Below are 22,691 nucleotides of genomic sequence, written 5' to 3'. Positions count from 1 at the left end.
AAAAATGTTAAGTTATGATTATAAAATTTTCCTTTTCAGGTTTGCAATCAAACAGAGCCAATTCATTTACAGATTGTCCGTGGGATCGGCTCCTGAAATTGCCAAAGTCACAAGGTTTACATCTCTCTCTCTACCACTTGAAATTCTCCGCTAGGCCTCTATGAGTCCATGGTGTTGTCCCCAAGGGAAAATTATCCTCTCCAATTCCTTAAAGTGTGACAGTGCGACAGTGCTAGGTGGAGATGTCGACACCTGGCAGCTCGGACATCTAGCGGTCTGAACTCAACAGAAATCAATGAGCTTGGACCATTGGATGTCCGAGGTGCGAGGTGTCGACATCTCCATCTAGCAATGCCGCACTACACACTTTTAGGGAATTGGAGAGAATTATTTTCCGAAATTTGGAGACAGTTTTGAAAACCCCTAATAGAGAGAAAATCCTAGAAAAACCTCCATAATAGGAAAATACCCATGATAATTGGAACTCCGTTGATGTTGCAATAGGAATATCAAAACTCTATAGAATTGAGTTTGCTAGGCCTTTTTTTGTGTGGCCAAAACAGGTATTTTTCTCTTTTCTATCTATTTTAAAGTTGTTATTTAATTAATTTAAATAAATATAAACAATTAGACCAGTTAAGTACCCTGATTAGGATAGAAAACCCCTAATAGAGAGAAAAATCCTAGCAAAATCCCAATAATAGAAAAATACCCTTGATAGTTGGAACTAGGGTTGCAATAAGGTTGGATTGGGCCAGGCTTTACAAAACCCTAACCCAACCCCGAGTCCCTTTAGTTGGGCCTAGGCCTGACACGATCCTGACTCAGGGCCTGGAAAATCCAACCCTGACCCGCCCTCAGGGCCGACCCTGATTGGCCCTGATCATGGGGAGGGGGAAGGGAGATGCATGGGCTGGGCTAGGGAGAAAATTATCAATTTTACTTAAAATAACACTATAGTAAAAGGTATTATATCACTTATTATCTTCATATATAATTTATTATATAACAAAATGAGTGACATCTAAAGTTTATCATATATAAATTATATCAATACATAAAACAGGCCAGGCTCAGGCCTAGGCCTCAACCCTAGCCTGACCCGACCCTGACTCAGGATTAGAAATTTTCAACCTTAATCCACCCTTAGGGTGAAGATATCTCAGCCCATGCCCTGTTCGGGCTTAGGGCGGGTTCGGGCTGACAGGGCCAAACTTGCACCCCTAGTTGAAACTCCATTGAGGTTGCAACAAGAATATCAAAACTATATAGAATTGAGTCTACTAGGCTCTTTTTTAAGCCAAAACAGGTATTTTTTCTCTCTCTTTTCTACCTATTTTAATTGTTTTAAAGTAGTTGTGTAATTAATTTAAATAAATATAAACAATTAGACTAGTTAAGTACCCTAATTAGGGGCATGTTTACAGTCTTTTAAATTATGCATATCATGTGCGTGTGTATTTTCAAATCCCCGACACACCGTTTTAATGCTGAATTAAAAAAAAAAAAGAAAAAAGTTTTGAATACGTTTTGCACTGTCGACTGTTTTTCGAAAGATTTTCCCAAAACATATATACATATTTTGCATGTAATATTATAGATGAGATATTAGAAGAACTATGTTTGACCTTCCCTAATACGGGTACTTAGCACCTTGACAAAGCTATGTCCAAGTTCAATCTCTTCAATATATATATTTTATTTTCCTCACATGTTTTAGCTGCTTTCCAATCTACCAATCTATACTAGAATTCTATCAAAACACATCTATACTAGAATTAGTTTATTTTCAATAATTCTACTATCCATAGTGGTATACAGGACTAGTTAGTACGACTAGTAAGTTTAGGAATGATCTAAATAGAAGGAGTCCAGTCTTCGACCGAGCAAACTGAGTGCCTAACACCTTCTCAGTACTGAGAATCTGAACAAACCAAAACCTTATCCATTGGATGTAGGGATGTAAATGGATAACCGAAATTCGAATCCGAATCCACATCCGTATCCGGTTAGGGATAGCCGTATTCGTTTAGAGATATTCGAAAAATTATCCAAATATTCCGATTAAAATCTGAATACTTAATATTAAAAAATTAAGTAAATAATGATTTTGAGGGTTTTTGAAGATTCAACAAGTTCTAGAATATGATGAAAAGAGAATCATGATCTAAGAGATCTGGATTGAGAGTGAATTGTATCCGCTAGGAGGAGGAAGGTCCAGGTTACACAAGGTAGAGATGTAAACGGATGGTTAAAAATCCAAATCCGAATCCGTTTAGAGGTATCCGTATTCGACCAGGGAATATCTGGCTCCGATCACATTTGATCCATATCCGATCCGTTTACATCCCTAATTTAGATGTCATTCCTATTCCTGAAAGGAAGAGACATTTATGGATCCTAGACCTTTATCTAAGTGGTGACTCACAAAGTAAACCTTTTCCCCTTTCTTCTGCTCCCGAAAAGTGTATGTTAATTAAAAAAAATCTTTAATATTACCTACTTCAATGGTATGACCCGAATGAGAATTTTCCATTAAAGAGAACATCATGTGTTGGTAGTGTAGAATATTGCCTATTCTAATCAAAGGGCCTAGCAATTATATGTTGCAAATGGAAAGCCCATTGCGCATTCAAATTAAACCAAAAATAGCTTTACTATAAATTGGAAATCAAACTATCAAATTAAACTCTTATAGTAAACCCATTAAAGATACAAATCATGTTTCAAGTTACTTCAATCGAAACACCATATTTTGGATTGGATTCCAATTTCTTCGAGCAAGAAGCAAGTAAAAAAAGAAGTCCTAATAAGAGAGAGGACACATCAACAGAAACAGCGGCAAATTCCATTTACTTGTTCTGTTTCAATGCATTCACCACCCTTAGAACAGCCATTTTTGCAAAATGAATCACAAAGTAGATTGTCTTCCTCAATTTCAGTGCCACATCTCCACCTATGAAATATTTCACAGCACTTGCGCTTATAAGTTGCCCCACGTTCTGTGAAAATAATAATAATAATAATAATAATCATAACATGAATTGTTAGAAGAATAACAATAAAAAAAGGGGAGAAAGAACGTCACCCAGCTGCACAGTGCAACTCGCTCTACACCTAAACACAGGGGCACGTGTAATGACCACCGCATCCCTTGGAAAGATGGAAATGACCAGGGATGTGGTGATCATTTTGCACGCCCCTGTGTCTGGGCACAAGGGTGGCGTTCGTTGAGTGAATGGGTAGCATTCTCTTTCCCATAAAAAATAAGGATGCAGTTTTCTGTCAAAGAGTGTGGCCTACGTCAGCACACCCCCATGTGTCTATCTCTCTCCTCCTCAAAACAAGGGGGCAAATGTGTCTTTTCTTATGAGGAGGAGAGAGAAATGGACTCATGGGAATGCTGGTGTAGGCCACACTCTTAGACAAAGTTTTTTTTTTCTAAAAAAAATAAAAATAATTTCATTCTCTCAATTGTGTCAAATACTTTTGCATTTAATTGTAGACAATAAATATAATGATCTAGTTTTCATTTACCCGTGGTGAAAAAAGAACCTCTTAATCCACCACATGACCCTGTGATTGGACTAGAAAATGGTATGTTCAACTTCATACAAAAGAAGAGTTAATGATAAAATTTACTATTGCAAGAATCCATTCATAGTGTCGCATTTGGATGAAGAGATTTTCTTTTCACCTCTTTATCCAAACTGGCGAAAATTTGTCACTCTAAATGATAAATGAAGTAAGTGTATCAAAAACCAACAACTTGGGTGTCAACCCTTAACAAAACTTATTAGATTAAAATATTTAATTTCTACATTTTAAGAACAATAATAATGATAAAGAGGTAAATGAGTCCATTTTGACAGAGACGCATCCTCTCCAATTCCCTAAAAGTGTCGGGGCTGAGAGCTCAACACGTGGAAGATGCTAAAATCAATGGTGCCGAGCAGAGAAGAAAGAAAAAAAAACAGGGTCAATCGAGCTTGGCATAGTTGGATTTAGCATCTTCCACGTGTCAAGCTCTCAGCCCCATACTGCACCACACTGCACTTTTAGGGAATTGGAGAGGATTTTAATCTCCGTTTTGACTACTAGTAGCACAGTAAAGCAAAATTTTCCTACACCAAGGAGAAGAGGGTTTCATCCATTAATCGAGAGTCAATGTTAATCTCCCTACCAGTTGAAGGTCTGAAATGCCCTACTAATTGACACTCATCTCGCTGCAATACTAAGTATTGATGAAGAAATATTTCCTTCATTGTGGGTGGGTGAAGGAATTCTTTCTAAAAATGATAAAAAGGGGGTGAAAGATGGAAGTGTGGAAAAATAGCTAGATATTTCAACAAGAGTTATTAAAAACATAGGGTGTTGTTCTCTGTGCCGCAGCGTAGGCTATGCCCAGATACATGAGGGTGGGTGCAATGATCACTCTGCCCCTGAGTGACAGGTCCATGTGTCCGACCGCAGGCTGCGCTGTGGCAGAGAGAACATTCTCCCTAAAATCATATAAGAGAGTAAGAGCGGTTGTAACCTATGCTTACCGAAGAAGAAACAGAAATAGATAATAGCTGCAGACGCAATGAGGGACACTACCAGCAAAGCCGCAAGTGCAACTCTTCCCATCTCTTTTTTTTTCTGTCTATGAGGACATGAAATGCATACTCTAATGCTTATAGGCGATATATTTGTGGAAACCTTTAATGGGTATAACGCATTTAATGCTTTAACAGTCCAAAGTTTTCATGCAACATCAGTTTTTACAGTAGTATAGTCAGGATTGATTATTATAATTGACTATTGGGAATCTCAACCTCGGCACTGACTGTTACTTAGGACCAATATCCGTTGCTGTGCATTGCAGCGCTGCTGTGTCATTCGATGGCATAACAGCGGCTATGTATGCCCAGTGGAACCCACTATACACACATGACCGTTGTTGCACCACACGATGCAGTTACAACGGTGAATAAAAATTCCTATTACTTAAGCCAGCACACAAATCATTTCTGATGGTAATTTCGATACTTCCAGTAAAAGGGGAGGATAGGGATTTTTATTTTTTATTTTTAAATCATTCATAGAAATAAAATCGTTGCCTCTTGTATGAACTTTGGAAATGTAAGGCCAGTTCAGGAAACAGAAATCAAAGGAGTCAAAGGAGTCAAAGGTGTCAAAAGGATTCTTCTCTCGGAATGCTTGAACATAACAATCTGGATCGATTCGGAGGAGGTGAAAAACTAGCTAACTGGTCAGGAGTTGCATCCATGGTCTTGGGATCTGTTTCATTTGTTTTTTGATATTCAATCTATTTTTAAGCTTTTTTAGACTGTTACCATTATCAAACAACCTAAAAGTTTAATTTTACCTGCTCATAGATTAGCTAGGCAAGCAAACATGGTTTGTGATCTCGGTATCGGTTGGATCGGATTGACCGATATGGATCAAGATCGCTCAAACTAGGGCAAATTTGACACTTTTGTCCCTGTTTTTTTATTAAAAAATTATATTTTTTTATAGTTTTACCCTTGTTGGTATAGCTGGATCGAATCTTTATCAGAATCGGTCTCGGCCAATACCGATCCGATCCGATACCTCAAACCATGCAAGTGCTACTTTCAAATCTTGGTGAACATTGTACGTTGGACTTTTTTAAGTAATTCTAAGTTTCCTTTCATAAAAAAAAAAAAAAAATAAAAAAAAAAAATAAATAAATATATATATATATATATATATATATATATATATATAATAATTGGGCTTGCACATTTATGGATGTGGGACTTTTATGTGCCTAATGGGTCTCATTTTAGTGTTTGAGCACCGTGGTTCTAAATATGAGTATCGTATTATCGTACCGGTTTTGTTGTAGCCGATCCCGATACTGTACCAATACCATATCTGTGACACGGTACTGACAATAGGTAAAATGGTCAGAAATTCCAATTTTTTAGGGAGATTCAAGGGTAATTTTGTCCAATATGGGTGATCCGTTCCGATACCGTATCGGTTTTGCAAGTGACTGATACCTAATCTGATACCGTGCACTAGAACCATGATAAGCACTAGATTGGGTTAGCCCAATATGGGATAGGCTAAAGGGCTTGATTTAGATTTAATACGTTCCATCAGCTCTAGAGCTTTTGGTGTATCGGTCAAATACCTAACATTGGGTACCACGTCACGGGTTCGAGTCACAGAAATGGTTACTTAGGAGAGGGTTACTTGGAGTAGAGTAAAAACCGTCAAGAAAGGATTACATGCGGTCAGACAAAAACCCTGAAGCAAAGTGAAGCTGCTTGAAGCGTCCCAAGGTGAAGCCGCCTGGAAAGAGATACCTATTGCCAAAGTGAAAGATACCTAGAGTGAGAGCCGCCGAGGACGACGGTTGCAAAAGCATAGTGGTATGTTATGTGCCTAATGGGGGTCCACTCTGGTGTATGAGCGCTAGATTGGGTCAACATGTAGGATAGGTTAAAGGGCTTGATTTAACGTGTTCCATCCAAGGTTCTAAAACTCGGGTTTCGACCAGCTAGAAATGAGTTCGTCTTGGTTTCGACTATATCTCGATTGAAACTTGAGACTTTCTCCAGGCTAACTCGAATCTTGGTTTCGAGGCCCAACAATTGTTTTTTTTGCTCTGATTCTTCTTATTGTGCTGCCTATTACTACCATTTTAAACTCAATCTATGCATTAGTTTCACATAGAAAACACTAAAAATATTACTTGTGGTTTTGATCCAAGTTTGATACTGTACATTGTTCTTGGCATGGTATCAAATGAGGTTTGATCGGAGCATAACTTATTCAATATAAATGGGATTTATGCAATCTTGGATTTGTTAGAAAGCTTTGTTTTGATAGTTTTCCAATAAGTCCAAGATTGCTTAAATCTGATTTATATTGAATGACGTACCGGTCAAACTTAATTTTGTGTGCGTGAATACTGTCAAAATCCCTCCGAATGAAAATATTTTTTTGAACAACAAAACAGGTGAATATTTTTTCGCATATTTGGTTTTTAGCAATGTTTTACCATATTAAGATTTATGGATTTTTTAGCTTTGAGAAAAACCCCAGCATTAGAAAGTTGAAAATTACACCTATCGTCGAAAATCTAATTTTTGTTCTCGAATTAGGGGGTTGATTTTTTTTTTTTTTCTTTTAGAATTTGTTTTTTTAACTATTTTTATTGGATTCAAATAGGGGGTATCTCGTAGTGAGTTTTGACGTGATGATGAGAGGTTACGACGTGAACGTGAGAGACTTCTTCACGATATGTTCGACTTGACCTTGGTGTGCGACTTTTTCCTAGTCGCCCCTGGAATACCGATTTTCTGATCGTACCGTCCTGATTAGGTTTCACCGACTTATGTGCCCGGGATGCCACATGTTCCGATCAGATCAACAGATCCACAGTACTCACAGGATGATATGAAGGATTACCTTGAGGATGGACTAAACCTACGTGTCTCGCGTGTCTCTCTGATCTTTCACCTTCAGGGAGTGACCTCCTAGGATTTTGCTCTTGCCAAGGGATTGGTCCTGTCCTTGGCAGTGGTGTCATCCTTGTGCGAGAAATCGCCCGCTGCCTTAGAAAGTCACGAAAGAGGTCTTGGTCATGTAGAATTTGTCTCTGTTAGTCATTGAATTGATCCACATTTATCAGACATAACGCGCAACGCTTTGTCTGAGCCGCACATGCCGCTACAGGCAGGGCGCCCCATAACATCTGTACAAGGATGATGGTATGCACGTTCCCAATGTGGATGCTCTAGGTCTAAAATTTGATCGAAGGGGGCCCCAATAACCGCTCATATTGGACTCAGTGGGACCCATAAATATATTCTTATCCCCAACCCTCCATTGGTTTCATCACCTATTCCACACGAGAAACTCCCGCCTTACGAACTAGAATTTTCAGTCGTCACTCATCACCTCACGGCTCCAATGTTAGTGCTACGCACGTCAACGCCGGCTTTCTGACTCTGCTCGTGCAGGAAGCTTTACTCCTTCGTTTCATCGATGGAGAATTCAAACTTCAATAAGTATCAGACCTGCAACTCTTCGCTACTCCAAACTCCAATTCCTTTCCATGGATTCGTATTTCATATTTCATTCTCTGGTTTCACTTTAACCCTATCTTTTAACCTTCTCTCATGGAGGATTGGACTAGATGCAAACAATCTTTTGATTCGTGGAGATTCATCTTTGTTCAGAAACTTTAGTAATGGCGAGTGGAACAGAGGAGGAGAAGAAATGGGAGGAGGCGCTATATAAAATGCTTCCTCCTAGTTCTTCCTTACCTGACGAAGATCACGTTGACTACTCGATCGCTTTTGAGTACCTAGGTCCTCCAGTCTCTTACGATCTTCCCAAGGTCGAACCTCTCGGTGTTGATTTGATCTCGATTCCAACTGCTTCTCTGGTTTCTGTTTCTGATGCTTCTTCTTCTCCAATCGCTAGGATTGCTGTACCAGTTATGCCTGTGGCTTCTAAGGTTCCTAAGTTTAGTAAATTCGTTAATGGAGGCCCAGGCGTAGGCTCTAACTCGATAATGCGAATTGAATCGAAGGGAGAGGAGACAGAAGAAACTGATTGCGGAGATGGAGGAGATGAAGCTGCAGCGTTGTCATCGGTTCGAGATCCTAGCTCAGTCTCTTCTACTGCTTTCTGTGATTCGCCGCAGAAGCCGAAGCGACCAGAGGTTGTGACTTTCCTTTCTGAAGAAGAGTGGAATAAGGATGATGAGGATGTGGAGTTGTCTTCTTCTAGGTCCCGCGTTACAGATCAGGCGCAGTCAACATCCCCTGTTTTGGTTCGGGAACGGGGGAAGGAAAGGAAGAAAGGAGTGTGTAGCAGATGTGAGAAAGGGAATTGGTTGAAGGAGAGGGAGGCTTGTTTGGTTTGTGATGCCAGTTACTGTAGAAATTGCGTGCTTGAGGCCATGAGTTCCATGCCTGAAGGTCGTAAGTGTGTGAGCTGCATTGGGCAACCTATAGATGAGTCGAAGCGGTCGAGTTTGGGGAAGTGTTCGAGGATATTGAGCAGACTCTTTAGTCATATAGAGGTTAAGCAGATTATGAAAATGGAGAAGGAATGTTCGGCAAACCAGGTTCGACCGGAGCAAATAATTGTCAATGGAAGGGAACTTGGGCGAGAAGAATTGGCTGAGATTTTGGGTTGTCCTATCCCTCCCCTGAAGCTGAAACCAGGGAAATACTGGTACGACAAGGACTCTGGGCTTTGGGGAAAGGTAGTGGTAATTCCTTGTGCTGCAGAATGGAAATGTTTCTTCTTTTAATTCTGGTTTCCTAAATAGTTACATTTAAGTGTTATATTGCAGGAAGGAGAGAAGCCTGATAGGATCATAAGTTCGAAACTGAACGTTGGTGGAAAGATGCGCGAGAATGCGAGTAATGGGAACACACAAGTCTACATCAATGGCCGTGAAATCACAAGGATAGAGCTTAGGGTGCTTAAGGTAAGGTCTTGGTCTCTTCCAGCACATACTAAAAAATGCATAAAAAGTCACATGGCAAATGCATGTATACGTAGAGGAAACAAACCTAATCCGTGCTTTTATGATTACTGAGGTTCATTATCTTCGTTGTCAAATAAGCACTTTCCAATAAGAAAATGATTTGATGGTAGACTTGGAGGAGGTGCTGGACAGACTGACTAGACGGTAGAAGGCATTTATCATTTACTTTTGTCAATAGAATAAATTGAAGGCACCTTAACCTTAACAAAAAATTGGTATTTTCTGGAACTTTTTTTTTTTGGGTGAATAAATTATTTTCTGGAACTTGGACTATATTGACAATGGAAATGTATGGATTTGCTGCTGTCATTGCAGGAAATTTCACCCATTGAGAGCATCTATATTTGCATTAGTAGGTTCATTGCTAATAACGTTCCAAGTGCCCATACTATCTTGATCATGTGAAACCATGATAGAGACGGACCAAAAAAGTATTGAAGCATGAAATGGAGAGTATACTCTAAATTTCCCAAGGCCAAGAAAAGGGTACACATGAAAGTACATAAAATATGTTAATACTATGGGCCTCTTTTTAAGTTTCTTTTGTACTATTTTTTTTTGGGATGAATAATGGTAAATTTTATAACAGGAAAAATGAAAGGACAAGAAAAGAAAAAAATTTCCTTTAGTATTTTGATTTTGTCAATTTAATGTCAGTTCTAGTATTGACGGAGATTTTTACAATAATATTTGCTAAAAATTATGGGTCAATAAAATGATTGGTGCATCACTGAGAAAGCTGATAAGAAAGATACGCCACAGTATACAATTTACAAGATGTTCTGTTGGCATAACAAAGAGTAATGTTGGCAGGAACTAATATACACCGAGTAATTATGGTCCAAAACGAAACTATTAAAAGAAAATTGTCTCTGCAAGTGCTCATGGAGTTCCTTCTACCAGCATTGACATCAGTGGTGTTTTGGTTGAATTATGTGGGTATCACAGGTTTTGCCCTGGCACACCATCTGTAACCAGTAGCTTATCCATGAAGTGGATTTTTCCTTTTGGAAAGTCTAAACTTGACTAAAATTGAGTCTTCCAATGTGGTATTAATGCTTACCCCTCATGATGGATGTATTGGGTGGATCTCCTTTAAATTTTGTCAACAGTAGGTAAGTTTATATTGGTTATACTGTCTTCGTGGATTTAAAGAGGAGGATAGAATGGGCCTATTTGTTATTTACTCAGTTGTCCCCTACTGCATTTTCATTTTTCACAAAGGAAAATATTCGCTTCACCTGTGGGTGATTCACCCAATTAATTTCATGAGAAGAAAAAGTAACTTTAGGTATTTCAGTATCGGCAATTATGCAACCCCTTGCATATGCAATAAAACTCCTAGGTATCTTTTTGCATCATGTATTTTGATAGTGGGTGAGGTAATCACTGCCCCTTCATAAATTGCCCATTTTCTTCCTATTTTTACCATGTTACTAAGAAACTTAAAACACTTTCATGGCACTTTCTAATCTGAAAAATGAGATCCAGAAATTTTGAGGGTGGATTGGCCTCCTTTGTTTCAACTGTCCATATGTTGTGGCAGAATTCTTAAAAAAAAGGGGGCATACCCAGTACATGAGGCTCCCGCTATTGCAGGGTCTAGGGAGGGCGTATGTATGCAGCCTTACCCCCACTTTTTGTGGAGAGGCTATTTCCTTTTTCGAACCCGCGACCACCAGGTTGCAGTAGAGCAACCTTAATGTTGTGGCAGAACTCTTTGGACCAGAGAGTTAACCTGCAATGCATTTATCCTTTCAAAGAAGGGGTAAAGCCTAAGTTTACTTGTATCTGCTAAAACATGGATATAGATGCTCTAAACTGCATCAGTGCACAACAAAGTTTAATTCTGCCTGCTACTGACAGAGAACGCTCTCTCTCTAGCTATATTTTCTTAGTTTGTAGTATCACACTATTTTTGGAATATGTACTTCTCCAATGCCGTATTGAGAGTTGGCTATACTCTCTATCATTGTGCTTCATAATCCTCTTTTCCTCTCAGGGTCAGTAGTCTTGTTTATTTTTGCTGCTGCAATGTCTTCCTGATAATCGATGTGCTTTTTCTATTTTAAAAGTATGCACCATCTCTGCTTCGTTTACTGCTTTTAAACGTTTGTGTTTTATATTCTTCTTAATATGCTTCCTCAAGTGGCTTAGTCATTGTTTGCTTCAGGTCAGGTCTTTTATTCAGTTCTCCTGCCTCTGCTTTGGTCCCATTTGCCATATACAAACTTGATGCGTGGTCTGATTGGTTTTCATTACAGTTGGCTAAGGTCCAGTGCCCTCGGGATACTCATTTTTGGGTGTATGATGATGGATCTTACGAGGAAGAAGGTCAGAATAACATAAAAGGAAACATATGGGGAAAGGTATGTTACGCCTTCTCATATTAAATAAATTATCACTAGGATTAAATAAACAATGGTTACAAAATTGATTTGTTAAACAGTTGGAGTCTGGTCCTTGCTAGGCAGGCGTCGACTCGTTTCATGTGTTCATTATTCTCATTGCCTGTACCACCGTTAAACACTAATGGGCCAAAAGAAGATACGGATACCTCTTCTAGTAGGGTGGTGCCTGAGTATTTGGAGCAGGAAAGAGTCCAGAAACTTCTGTTGCTTGGATTGGAAGGGTCTGGAACCAGCACTATCTTCAAGCAGGTAGACCTCTAGTATTTAAGTTTTTCCCTGGTTCTTACTTTCTGTACTATGTATGGAGGTCAAACTCAACATATACTGTAGGTTTTGTTGCTACTTTAAATCTACATCTCATTTATTTATTGTTTTATTTTGTTATGGAAAAGTACAGTTTTACCCCTCTCTCCCCTTGTCATGAATGTAATATCCCTGTTAGTTTGTTCTGTAACTAAAGTTTTGTTGATGTAGATGATTCTTGAAATTTTCGGTTGGTTCTATAGCAACTGGAAAAAGGAGTTATTCCATTTTAAGGGACACCAAACTTCCTCTGTTTGCAAACCCAGGCTACTCTTTATATTAGATTTATATAATCCGGAAAGTAACAAGTGTACATATGTTACAGGTACAATGCAATCTTCCCTTTATGTAAGGCAGGCAGGGGAAAGCCTTATCCCTAGAATTGGCTGGCACAAATTGAAAAAAGTAAAAATGGATTAATGATGATTTCTGTATTTTCCAGCAAAGAGAAATTAGGAAGAAAACTAGTCTCTTAAATCTAGGTTGGTATTTATGATCATACTAGGTTTTAAGATTTCAAGTAGAAGAGACTAAGAATAAAGAATTTTCACCACGAAGACTAATAATAAAGAAGGGCTCTGGTTTCCTGCATGCCACATAGGAAGGGCTTCCTATACTGCCCTAACATCTGCCATCTGGTAGGTCAGATGAGGCCCAAATTTTGGGAACAGGTAGGATCATAGGTCCCCTGCTCACATGTCAAGTTTCAGCCCAAATGAAATTAGTCGTGTCACAGATACTACTTCGGAAATCGACTAAGAACTTCTTGAAAAATGGTCGAAAACAAATGAACGGCTGAAAATACAAGTGGAAATGTAATAAATTGGGGGAAGTGGTTGTATGATTAAATTTGGCTCTGAAATTTGACACTTGGGCTATCTAGATCATATCCCATTCCCATCTGTCCTGCAGTCTGAATTTTTATGCCATAATTGGGTTGACCACACACAAAGGCATTCCTGTGTGGTTTGTTCAAAGATCCTTTTGCCATAAAAAAAGATACAGAAAAACCGCAGATAATAGTGGAGAAAGAAGAAGAAAGAGAAAAGGAAAGAAAAAAAATGGTGGAAGGAAGAGAAGACACAACTAGGTTTCATGGTTGGAGTTCCAATCTTCCAATGGATCAATTTAACTTCTATTCCATATTCCAAACATTGTGGATGGCATCATAAAACCCATCGGCCATAGAGATGCAAACAAACCTTGCTATGAGCCTATGACTTAATACTCCTTATGTGATCTGAGACCAAGGATCAAGAGCTCGGTGCCGACGCTGGTTTCAACCAGCTAAAAACCTATTTCCCAGGTTTCGACCATATCTCGGTCAAAACCTGGTACTTTCTCCAAGTCAATTCGAAACCTTGGGTTTGAGGCCCAGAAGTGCTTATCCTGGTTTCGAGTCAGGTTTCCTCAAGTTTCGATGTGGATAAATGAATTTATATGGGTGTTCAGGTTGAAACTTGCGAAATTAACGAAATATGGCTGAAACAGAGTCAAAACCTGTATCGAAACCATGCAAATTCAGGTCCAATTTAAAGTCGACCCACATCTCGTCTCAGTAGGCTGCGATTTTGAGACTTCCATGTCTGAAACTCAAATGTCAACTCAGACTAGGGCTCAAAGCTGAACACCCAAGTAGGTAAACTTCCTAATTTGGCTCAAAACAGAAAACTTACCAGAAAAGTAGAAATTGTACTAATTAAAAGTAGGAAAATTAGTATTTTATTAGAAGGATAATTACAACTTGCTGAAATATTATACTTTGTCACCCCTAAAATAATAAAAAAAAATTTACTAAAAGCAGTAAAGTAACATAAGCCCCAGAATAACCCTTAGAAAAGACAAAGATTAGAATATTAACTCTATAAAAAGAAATGAAATCATCTCCCTTTTTTTTTCAAATATGAAAACAGCCCAATAAAATAAATTCATGTCTAGTAAATTCTTTATTGGCCTGGTTCCACATAATTTATCTGAGTCTGTAGTATAATTTTACATTTTTGTTTGTTTGTTTGTTTTGTTTTTGGAAATCTACTTTTCTTTAGGTTTCCAAATCTCCTGTTAACCAACAGTTGGAACCTGGAAGCAGATAGTTTTGAATGGAATCTGTGAATTGGAAACAATGCATTTATTATGATCTAATGAGTGTTGTTTTTTTTCCTTTGTGTGCGTGCGTGTTTTTTTGGGTTGGATGTTTCTTATCCTTTGCGGCAGTTTCCTCTACTCTTCCTTCCCCAACACAGCTAAGAGAATGTTGATTGAATTTCAGGTGCTTCAGATTGTCAATTTTAAAGCTCAACATTGGTCCCTAATTTTTATTTTTTTCTTCTGTTTCTCACTTTCTCATCATTTCGGATAATTGTCTCTTCAATGAAATTACTTAAATTGCCCCCCATTATTGAACAGGCCAAGTTTTTATATGGAGACAAGTTTTCTGTAGAAGAACTGCAGGATATCAAGCTTATGATTCAAATCAACATGTATAAATATTTAAGTATACTACTTGAAGGCCGAAAGCATTTTGAAGAGGAGGCTTTGATAAAGAAAAGAGATGCTGCCTCTGTTGCTGAAGAGTCCGGCTCAGGTGTCAACGAAAATCACTTTCTTCTTTTCTATTGTCTGTTCTCTCTTTCATTCTGTTACTGTTGGTGGATGCACTGGAGTTAAATCTTGGTCCCTAAGAAAAAACAAATCCTATTTCTTATCTCTTCAGCCAGGATTTTCATGCAACATGTTTAACAGCTGGTATTAGATGGTTTCAGTAGTTGCACTAAATTCCATGTTGAATAGGTTGCATTTACATGGTTGAATGATTGAATCCTTATGAATGATTCCTTGTAGTGGAGTATAAGAAATTGATAAGCAAGGAAAATAAGCAAATAGTCTGCAGCACCATCATTAAATCTGCTTGTGCAAATTCATTGGATTTAAATAATCTCATGTTACAAATTCTACGACGTTGGTGCCATGTCCAATTTCTTAGACTGGTTCTATTTTGTGCTCTAAATTTTGCTCCCTCTGCACCAATTTATATAGGGAAGTCAAATTATTGAATATGTTATGAAACATCATATTTCTGGTCTATCTAATGGGTGGAAAGCATGAACTGATGTTAGTTGACTGTTAATGAATTCAGGTGAAACTGGAACTGATGAACATAGGCAGTGCATTTATTCAATCAACCAAAAATTGAAGCAATTTTCTGATTGGGTTTTGGAATTTATGGCTATGGAGAACTTGGAAGCTTCCTTTGCTGCTGCAACACGTAAATATGCTCCTGTTGTAGCTGAGGTTTGGAAGGATCCTGCGATTCAGGAGACATACAAGAGAAGAGACGAATTGCATTTTCTTCCAGATGTTGCCAATTATTTCTTAGATCGGGTATGCATAAGTGTATCTGTTTAGTTGTTCATATCCGACCTTTTTGTCTCTTTTGTGCATCATAATATGTAACTACCTCTTAGTGAATGTTGGATGCATCACAACCTGTGTCATAGCAAACATGGGCGGTCCATGTGATAGAGCATCCCATACCCATCTCATTGGTCAAGTCCTGCCCAAAACAGGCAGGGAAAATGCCTGAAAGCTAAACCAAAGTTGCAGAGAATTCCAGAAATGCCATTAGATTTTATTTCAGAGAATTGGCTCTACTGTTATTGTGAAACTTTGCCCTCACTGTGTAACCACTTCCACTGCTTGTTTTGGGCTGAAATTTGACCAGTGAGGTGTGTGTTCTCCTCTATTTCATGTTCCCACCCACATCCGTGCAAATCTGCAACATGACAAGAAAACATGTCCTTGTGTCTAGAATTAAATGCCGCTGACAAATCAATGCATTAAGATTTTCCCTTGCAATGCACTTTATCAATGAAAATCTTACTTCACTTCACTTTTTTTCTAACCAAACAATGCCTTAATAATTGAAATGGGGCTCTTGCATCTACGTTTTTTTTTTTTTGTTTTTTTTGATGAAGGGCTCTTTCATCTACTTGGTATAAATGGTTTGCAACAGCTTGTCAGCTTTAATGCTTTATTTTCACTCATGCTAATGTCATATCTTTATTAGCAACAATGCGACTGTAGTTGATTACCCCTGTTTGGAGGCAAGGCCAGTTATTTGCTCCATCATTTCTATGAAGAGGTTCATTTGGAAGTCCCTGTATATCTTAATAAACTATACAAAAGGCCAGTTTCGTTTTTGGTCTGGGACTCAGGGGGCACACATGATGTTTGTATACATAAGTTGAGTGCTTCAAAAGCCTCATAAAGAGTTGGATCAAGTTTAATATGTTACAGATTTGAGACACAGATTTTTATTGCTCTTTTCTTCTTTTTAAAACCCTTTTCTTGGGTTCTGTTGTGCTTGGAACTCAATTAGGAAAGGTGGTGTCATATAATTTAAGTAGCCAGTCTCATCCCAGCTTTACATCGAAAGGAAGTTTCTTCTCTAGAATTCCTTCATTCCATTTTTCCAGAGGTGGGTTTCGAAATTGAATCTAGAACCACTCTGTGTTAGAGGAGTGACGTAGTGCTTAGATGTTTGTTGCTGTTTGTTAAGTTACTGCCACTTGGCATAACAGTCTTTGGAAAAGCACATGGGTGCATGTGGATATTGTTATGTGTAAACAGTTTCTACAATGATTATAAATAAAGGAAAACCCAAGACGCAAGTTAAGGGGAATCAATTCATTTCTCACTTCTCACACTCTGAAGTGTTTCTTTCTTCCCCCTGCTACCACAACTGTATATCATGTGGTCCTTTCGGGCAATTTGCTGACTGTTACAGTGAAAAGAAACTTCAGTGGGCCCTCCGTTTCCTCAGCTTTAAGCTTCAATTAGTGTTCATGGACATGTTAGTGGTTGGGTGTCTAATCTAGATTCCAACATGCTGTAAGGTGATGTTGCTACGCATTTAAGTGAATGATCATAAAACAGTTGATTGATGTGTGTGTTCAGAGAATTCTAGGGAGGTTTTTATTGACAGACATCATCTATTTGTGCTGTGTGTATTCATTACAGAAGTCAGATGTTTGTGCTTTGCAGGCAATTGAGATATCAAGTGACAAGTATTTGCCTTCTGAAAAAGACATTTTATATTCTGAAGGAGTGACCCAGAGTAATGGCGTTGCCTTTTTTGAATTCTCATTGGATGATCATAGTCCGATGTCAGAGACTGACAATGAAAACTCTGATTACCCACTCCCACTGACCAAGTAAGCTCTCTTTCTTTCTTCACACATATAGACACCCCCAGCCACCCAAGATAAGTCTTTCTTGATGGCCCTACTATCTGCAACATGGCAGTTTAATTGATCCTCAAAATTTGTGGGTATGTCATCCACATCAGCATGTATCCATGTGGTATGTTTCAGGTCCAGTGCATTTTTCCATGTTGATATAAAGAACTGAGAACTGGCTGGAGACTTGATTTTGGCTGAGAATATAAATCATCAAAAACACAAGGGTGGTCTCCCCCTCCCCTAAACACCCACAAAAACTCAACCAAAAAAAAAAAGAAGAAAGAAAGGGTTGATACTAAAAAAATGGTGGGCCATATGGTTGAGATAGAATCCCAAATTTGGCATTTGGCTAATCCATGGATGTATGCCTACGGAAGTCATTTACCAAGCTTGAGCCCTCCATGTGGCTCAAAAATGGACACTGTAGAAAAGCTTTTCTTGACTGCTATTTAACTAAAACCCTGCCCTTATGCATGGAACTCTTTGCCGTGTGGAGGCTTGATGTGGTAGATCCATACCTTCCATTAAATGGGGCATCCTCTGGAGTAGTTTGCATGCACTATATACCACAGACAGAAAGTCCATTTCTTAATAATATCTCTTAGTTTTTGAGAAACTTATATTTGCACAGGTACCAATTAATTCAAGTAGACACAAAGGGACTCAATGATGGCGGCAAATGGCTGGACATGTTTGAAGATGTTTGGGCTGTTATATTTTGTGTTGCTTTGAGTGACTATGATCAGGTGTGGGCCCAAGGAGTCGGTCCACTGCGCAACAAGATGTTAGCGAGCCGAGAACTTTTTGAGAGTGCCCTAACACAACCATGTTTCAGGGATACTCCCTTCATTCTCCTCCTTAATAAATATGATGCCTTCGAAGAGAAGATCAGTCGGGTACCCTTAACGGTTTGTGACTGGTTTGGGGATTTCAGCCCATTAAAACGTTATCACAACAACGATTCATTGGCAAACCAGGCTTATTACTACGTTGCAATGAAGTTTAAGGAACTCTATGCCTCGTTCAGCAACCGGAAACTATTTGTGTGGCAGACCAGGGCCCGTGAACAGAGCACTGTAGATGAAGCATTCAAGTACATTAGGGAGGTTCTTAAGTGGGAGGAAGAGAAGGATGAAAATATGTATGGAATTGACATGGATGATTCATTTTACCGCAGTGATGAGCTCGTCACCATTCATTAGGCAGGAGTAAAATTCTTTCACCAGTAGCGAGCCTCTTTATTGTGCTTACTACTGTTTTTGAGAAAGAGAGATTGAGTGAAATTTTTTTTTTTATTTGGATAATTTTCATAGCCATTCTAGGCTTTTCTGAATGCAAATGTAGGTAGGAAGCAGGAACCATTTGCCTTTGAAGGCTGGGAGGCTGATCAGGACATGTCGAGTAGCTTTGAGGGCCAAGAGGTATAGTTTTAAGTTCATAGCGGATGTTTGATAGTCACTTACTCTGTATAGTACTGTTGGTTCACATTGGGATATTGGATCTCTTTGCACCTTGTTGTACCAAATAAGACCTTTTTTGAAGATCACAATTGCCATTTTGGTTATGTGGAAGTCTTTGGTATATTTGATCAGTCAGCCTCTTTACTATGCAATTGTACCAGCTCTTTGATCCAAGCTATGTGATTACCAAATCCAGGTATTCTGGAGAGAACAGACGAAAAGCATTACAACAATAATCTGATTTGATGGATGTTCTTAGAATGCTACATGGTAATGCTCACTTGCTTGGTAATTACTACTAAGGTCATTAAATTGGAGCGCTTCACATGGTGTTCTACCACCAAGATGGTGCATGGCTCGAGATTTATGAACTTGCGGTTTTGGTTCACAAAGTTCTTTCTAGTCATAAGTTACTTCCAGTTTGGATGGTTTGAAATCTTTTTGAACACCAGTTACCATGGCTATGTATGGCAATGTTTCTGTTCCGAACTAATATTTCTGAGTTAGAAATACTATGTTTTTGTTAATTTGGAAACTTCTGTACCAACAAATGTTGTATTGTAAAGTTGGAAAAAAGTATTTCTCATTAAAATAGAACCGAAACACGTATGAAATGTATAATAATACAAGTATATTTTCTTTTCTGTGGTGGTGGTGATGGCAGTGGCAGCAATGGTGATGGTGGTGGTAGTGGCAGCAGTGGTGATGGTGGAGAGTCGAGACTTGTACAAGTTGGGTCTTTTTTGTTGCCCAATTTTGTTTTGGCAGAAGTTTTCATGCATGGCCGTGCATATGCACGGTCTGCATGGAGGCCAGCTGGATGGGATGCCCATCCAAAATGACCAAAAACACCCCCCCCCCCCCCCCCCCTCTATGGGACAGGCTTGATGGGAGGAATCTCCCGTGTACCCTTCTGTTTATGTTTTTGTTTTTTAAAACCACTTTCAATTTGTTTTTCAAATAACTAAAAAATGTATTTTCTTTACCGGTTCATTCCAAAAATAAATAAATAAATCCGACATCACATGCATATATGGGGCATAGATGCAATTGTGGTACAACAGCATAAGGGGATCTTTACCAGTAACCATGCATATATTGGGTTCTTAAATCTTAAAAATAAAATGTGCATTTACATAAATAAAATCCATACTAATTTTTTAAAAGTAATTATATGCACAACCAGTCAGAGTGTCAATATTCACGTGGTGGTGCTACATTCATATCTATCTTTACTTTTGCTTTGATCATCGTTGTACCAAAAGCTCTTTGATTTTTGCAATTCTCTTGGATCACCAGAAGCAAATTGCATTCCCCAACAGTAATCCCTTTAAAAAGCCCAAAAGTTTTCTTACCTTTGCCACACTCACTGTTATTCCTATTAGTCTAAACAATCCATCTCTCATGGTTGTTTAGAAGTTGCACCACAACAATGGTTGAAACCAGGAAAATAATGTGCAATGGTCAAGCTCAGTTGGTTTTGATTCGAGACGTGTGAGGCAAATTAATTAAGCCATGACACAAAGAATTAGTCCTTGTCCTTTGGTTTTTTTATGCCTTTCTAAAGTAGAAGGGCTACTCCCAAAATACCAAACCCAACAAACAAAGCAATCTCCAGAACATATTACTTTATCTTTTAGCTTTTGAATTTAGATAAGAACCCATGTCCACAACCCTGAAACAAACCCAATTCCAAGTATCACTTCTGCCATCTTCTTCCCATTCCCATTAGCTTCTCTAAGCTTCAGTCTTGCCATGGCTTTTGTTGCTACAGCATCTGGTCACATCTTTGGTATATTAGCCTTAATTCTCTTGCTAGTATGGCTGGTACATTTCCGTGGTGGAATCGAACTAGATTCCGACAATGCTGAACGCGTATTCAATGTAATTTGATATCATAACTCTGTTTATTTGGATTTCTATTATACACAATGCACATCATAAAGACTGATTCATCTTCTTCCCTTCTCAATCTCTTGCAGGTACACCCATTTCTTATGTACTTTGGTTTCATATTTTTTGCTGGTGAAGGTATGTATGGTTTTTGGGTTTGCCCATTTACTTGCAACTGTTAAATATATATGTGTCACTGATGCTATTGTTCTGGTGTGGCTGATCAGCAATTATGGCCTACAAGACAATACATGCAGAGAGGAAGGTTCAGAAATTTGCTCATATGTCTCTTCATGTTGTCGCATTCGTACTTGGGATTATCGGAATCTATGCCACCTTCAAGTATCACAAGAAGCAAGGGATAACAAATATGTATAGCTTGCATTCATGGCTTGGCATGGGAACCTTCATCTTATATGGTTTGCAGGTTAGAACCTTAGAAACACTGAGAGTATTAATTGAAAGATCTATGATCACAAGGGCCTAACCACTCCCACCCTAGAAATCTTTCTCAAATTTCCATCTCCTATGTAAGAAAATGTGGATATGTCAAGAGTGAACTGAACAGGGTCATATGGGAAGTTTAGAGATTGCCAATTGTTGCCTAATGGTATGGTCTTTTGTGAAAGGGCCCTTCTACCCAACTCTATGGACCCCAAGACCTTTATCCTTTAATTTATTCCCCCTAGTAGTTGTAGAAAACAGACAAGCCAGTAGGGTACTACCCTTGGTTACATTGGATACCAAATGCATTACTGTGCTAATTATTCTAATCCAACTGTAATCAGAAGCAGTCCCACTTTATGAGGTGTGAATGCCCGCCCATATAGCTAGTAAATTTGGATCTGAGAAGAGATGGAAAAAAGTTGCAGGTTTAAGGTTGATGATGACCTTGGGTGAAGGTTAGGTGGGATTGAGTTCAAACTGGGTGAGAACCCAAGTTGCCTATAACATGTTCTTCCAAGTTTAGAATAAGGATTTTGATTTCATGGAACCTAACCTGATTAATTAACTGTTAATTACATGTTTTAATCTTGTCGATTTTACAGTGGATTTTTGGGTTCTTCAACTTCTGGATTAGAGGAGTAGATTCATCAACAAGGAGGTCATATGCCCCTTGGCATATCTTTTTTGGTAGGGTCCTTCTATACATGGCAATATGCACAGCAGAGAGTGGGTTGATGCAGTCATCAACCCTCTTAGGGTTACAAAAGAGCAATGAATCTCGCCTTATCAACTTCACTGGATTGGCAATTCTTCTCTTTGGCATTGCTGTGGATCTCACTGTTGCATCTGTTCCAAATGCTTATTAATTTATTTCTTCTTCTTCTTCTTTCTCCCTTCCCTTACCCTTCAACCCTCATTTGAATGTGATTTTTCAATAATTTTTACTTTTTTTTTTGTAAGAGTATGATACTACATCCATGGGAGGATCGAGTTTTTATCCTTCCTGAGCTTCATAGTTGGGAGTAATTATTTATAGGATTTTTATTTTTATTTTGGAGAGTGGATTATATTATACCTGATTCATGAGATTATTAAAAAGGGTGTGTTGGAAGGTGAATGGTGTGAGAGAGGAGTGACTTGCAGGTATTAATAAAAGCTCATCTAGTTTGATTGTTATTCCATCATCTTCTTTTCATTCTATGCTTTTGTTTTACTTTTTGTTTTACATTCTACTTTTACTATGGTGAAAGTTTTCGTCACCCAAGGTGCATCTAGAGAAAAATCTCTTCATCCAACGTAATTTGATGCTATGATTGAACTCTAGGAACAGTGAAAAATGAAAATGTCACATTTACAAAGGTTTGAAAATCAACCAGAGAGGGAGTACAAG

At 38.5% G+C, this 22,691-nt stretch overlaps 2 protein-coding genes across 3 annotated transcripts; both read left to right on the top strand.

Moving 5' to 3' along the window:
* The first annotated feature begins 8,161 nt into the window (after positions 1-8,161).
* On the top strand, positions 8,162-18,991 carry LOC122646070 (extra-large guanine nucleotide-binding protein 3-like). Its single transcript, XM_043839542.1, has 8 exons — positions 8,162-9,259; positions 9,350-9,487; positions 11,812-11,916; positions 12,022-12,207; positions 14,668-14,845; positions 15,398-15,642; positions 17,305-17,474; positions 18,133-18,991. The coding sequence occupies exons 1-8, from the start codon at positions 8,234-8,236 to the stop codon at positions 18,701-18,703; spliced, it is 2,619 nt and encodes an 872-aa protein (XP_043695477.1). The 5' UTR covers positions 8,162-8,233; the 3' UTR covers positions 18,704-18,991.
* Positions 18,788-22,255, top strand: LOC122646072 (probable transmembrane ascorbate ferrireductase 3). Of its 2 annotated transcripts, none has more exons than XM_043839545.1 (4): positions 18,788-18,922; positions 20,944-20,992; positions 21,082-21,281; positions 21,904-22,255. In XM_043839545.1, the coding sequence occupies exons 1-4, from the start codon at positions 18,896-18,898 to the stop codon at positions 22,165-22,167; spliced, it is 540 nt and encodes a 179-aa protein (XP_043695480.1). In that variant the 5' UTR covers positions 18,788-18,895; the 3' UTR covers positions 22,168-22,255. The 2 variants fall into 2 exon arrangements, with proteins under 2 accessions (XP_043695480.1, XP_043695479.1); XM_043839544.1 differs by lacking the exon at positions 18,788-18,922 and adding an exon at positions 20,633-20,845.
* The last annotated feature ends 436 nt before the right edge of the window (positions 22,256-22,691 follow it).

Source organism: Telopea speciosissima, chromosome 11, assembly GCF_018873765.1.
Source record: "Telopea speciosissima isolate NSW1024214 ecotype Mountain lineage chromosome 11, Tspe_v1, whole genome shotgun sequence".
Lineage (NCBI taxonomy): Eukaryota > Viridiplantae > Streptophyta > Magnoliopsida > Proteales > Proteaceae > Telopea > Telopea speciosissima.
This window is presented reverse-complemented; position numbering and strand designations above follow the sequence as displayed.

Coding starts and splice junctions, on each gene's coding strand:
- LOC122646070 (XM_043839542.1), top strand. CDS start 8,234: ATGGCGAGTGGAACAGAGGAGGAGAAGAAATGGGAGGAGGCGCTATAT. Junction 9,260..9,349: donor ACTCTGGGCTTTGGGGAAAG/GTAGTGGTAATT, acceptor GTTATATTGCAG/GAAGGAGAGAAGCCTGATAG. Junction 15,643..17,304: donor CCAATTATTTCTTAGATCGG/GTATGCATAAGT, acceptor TGTGCTTTGCAG/GCAATTGAGATATCAAGTGA.
- LOC122646072 (XM_043839544.1), top strand. CDS start 20,717: ATGGCTTTTGTTGCTACAGCATCTGGTCACATCTTTGGTATATTAGCC. Junction 20,993..21,081: donor CATATTTTTTGCTGGTGAAG/GTATGTATGGTT, acceptor GTGGCTGATCAG/CAATTATGGCCTACAAGACA. Junction 21,282..21,903: donor TCATCTTATATGGTTTGCAG/GTTAGAACCTTA, acceptor TCGATTTTACAG/TGGATTTTTGGGTTCTTCAA.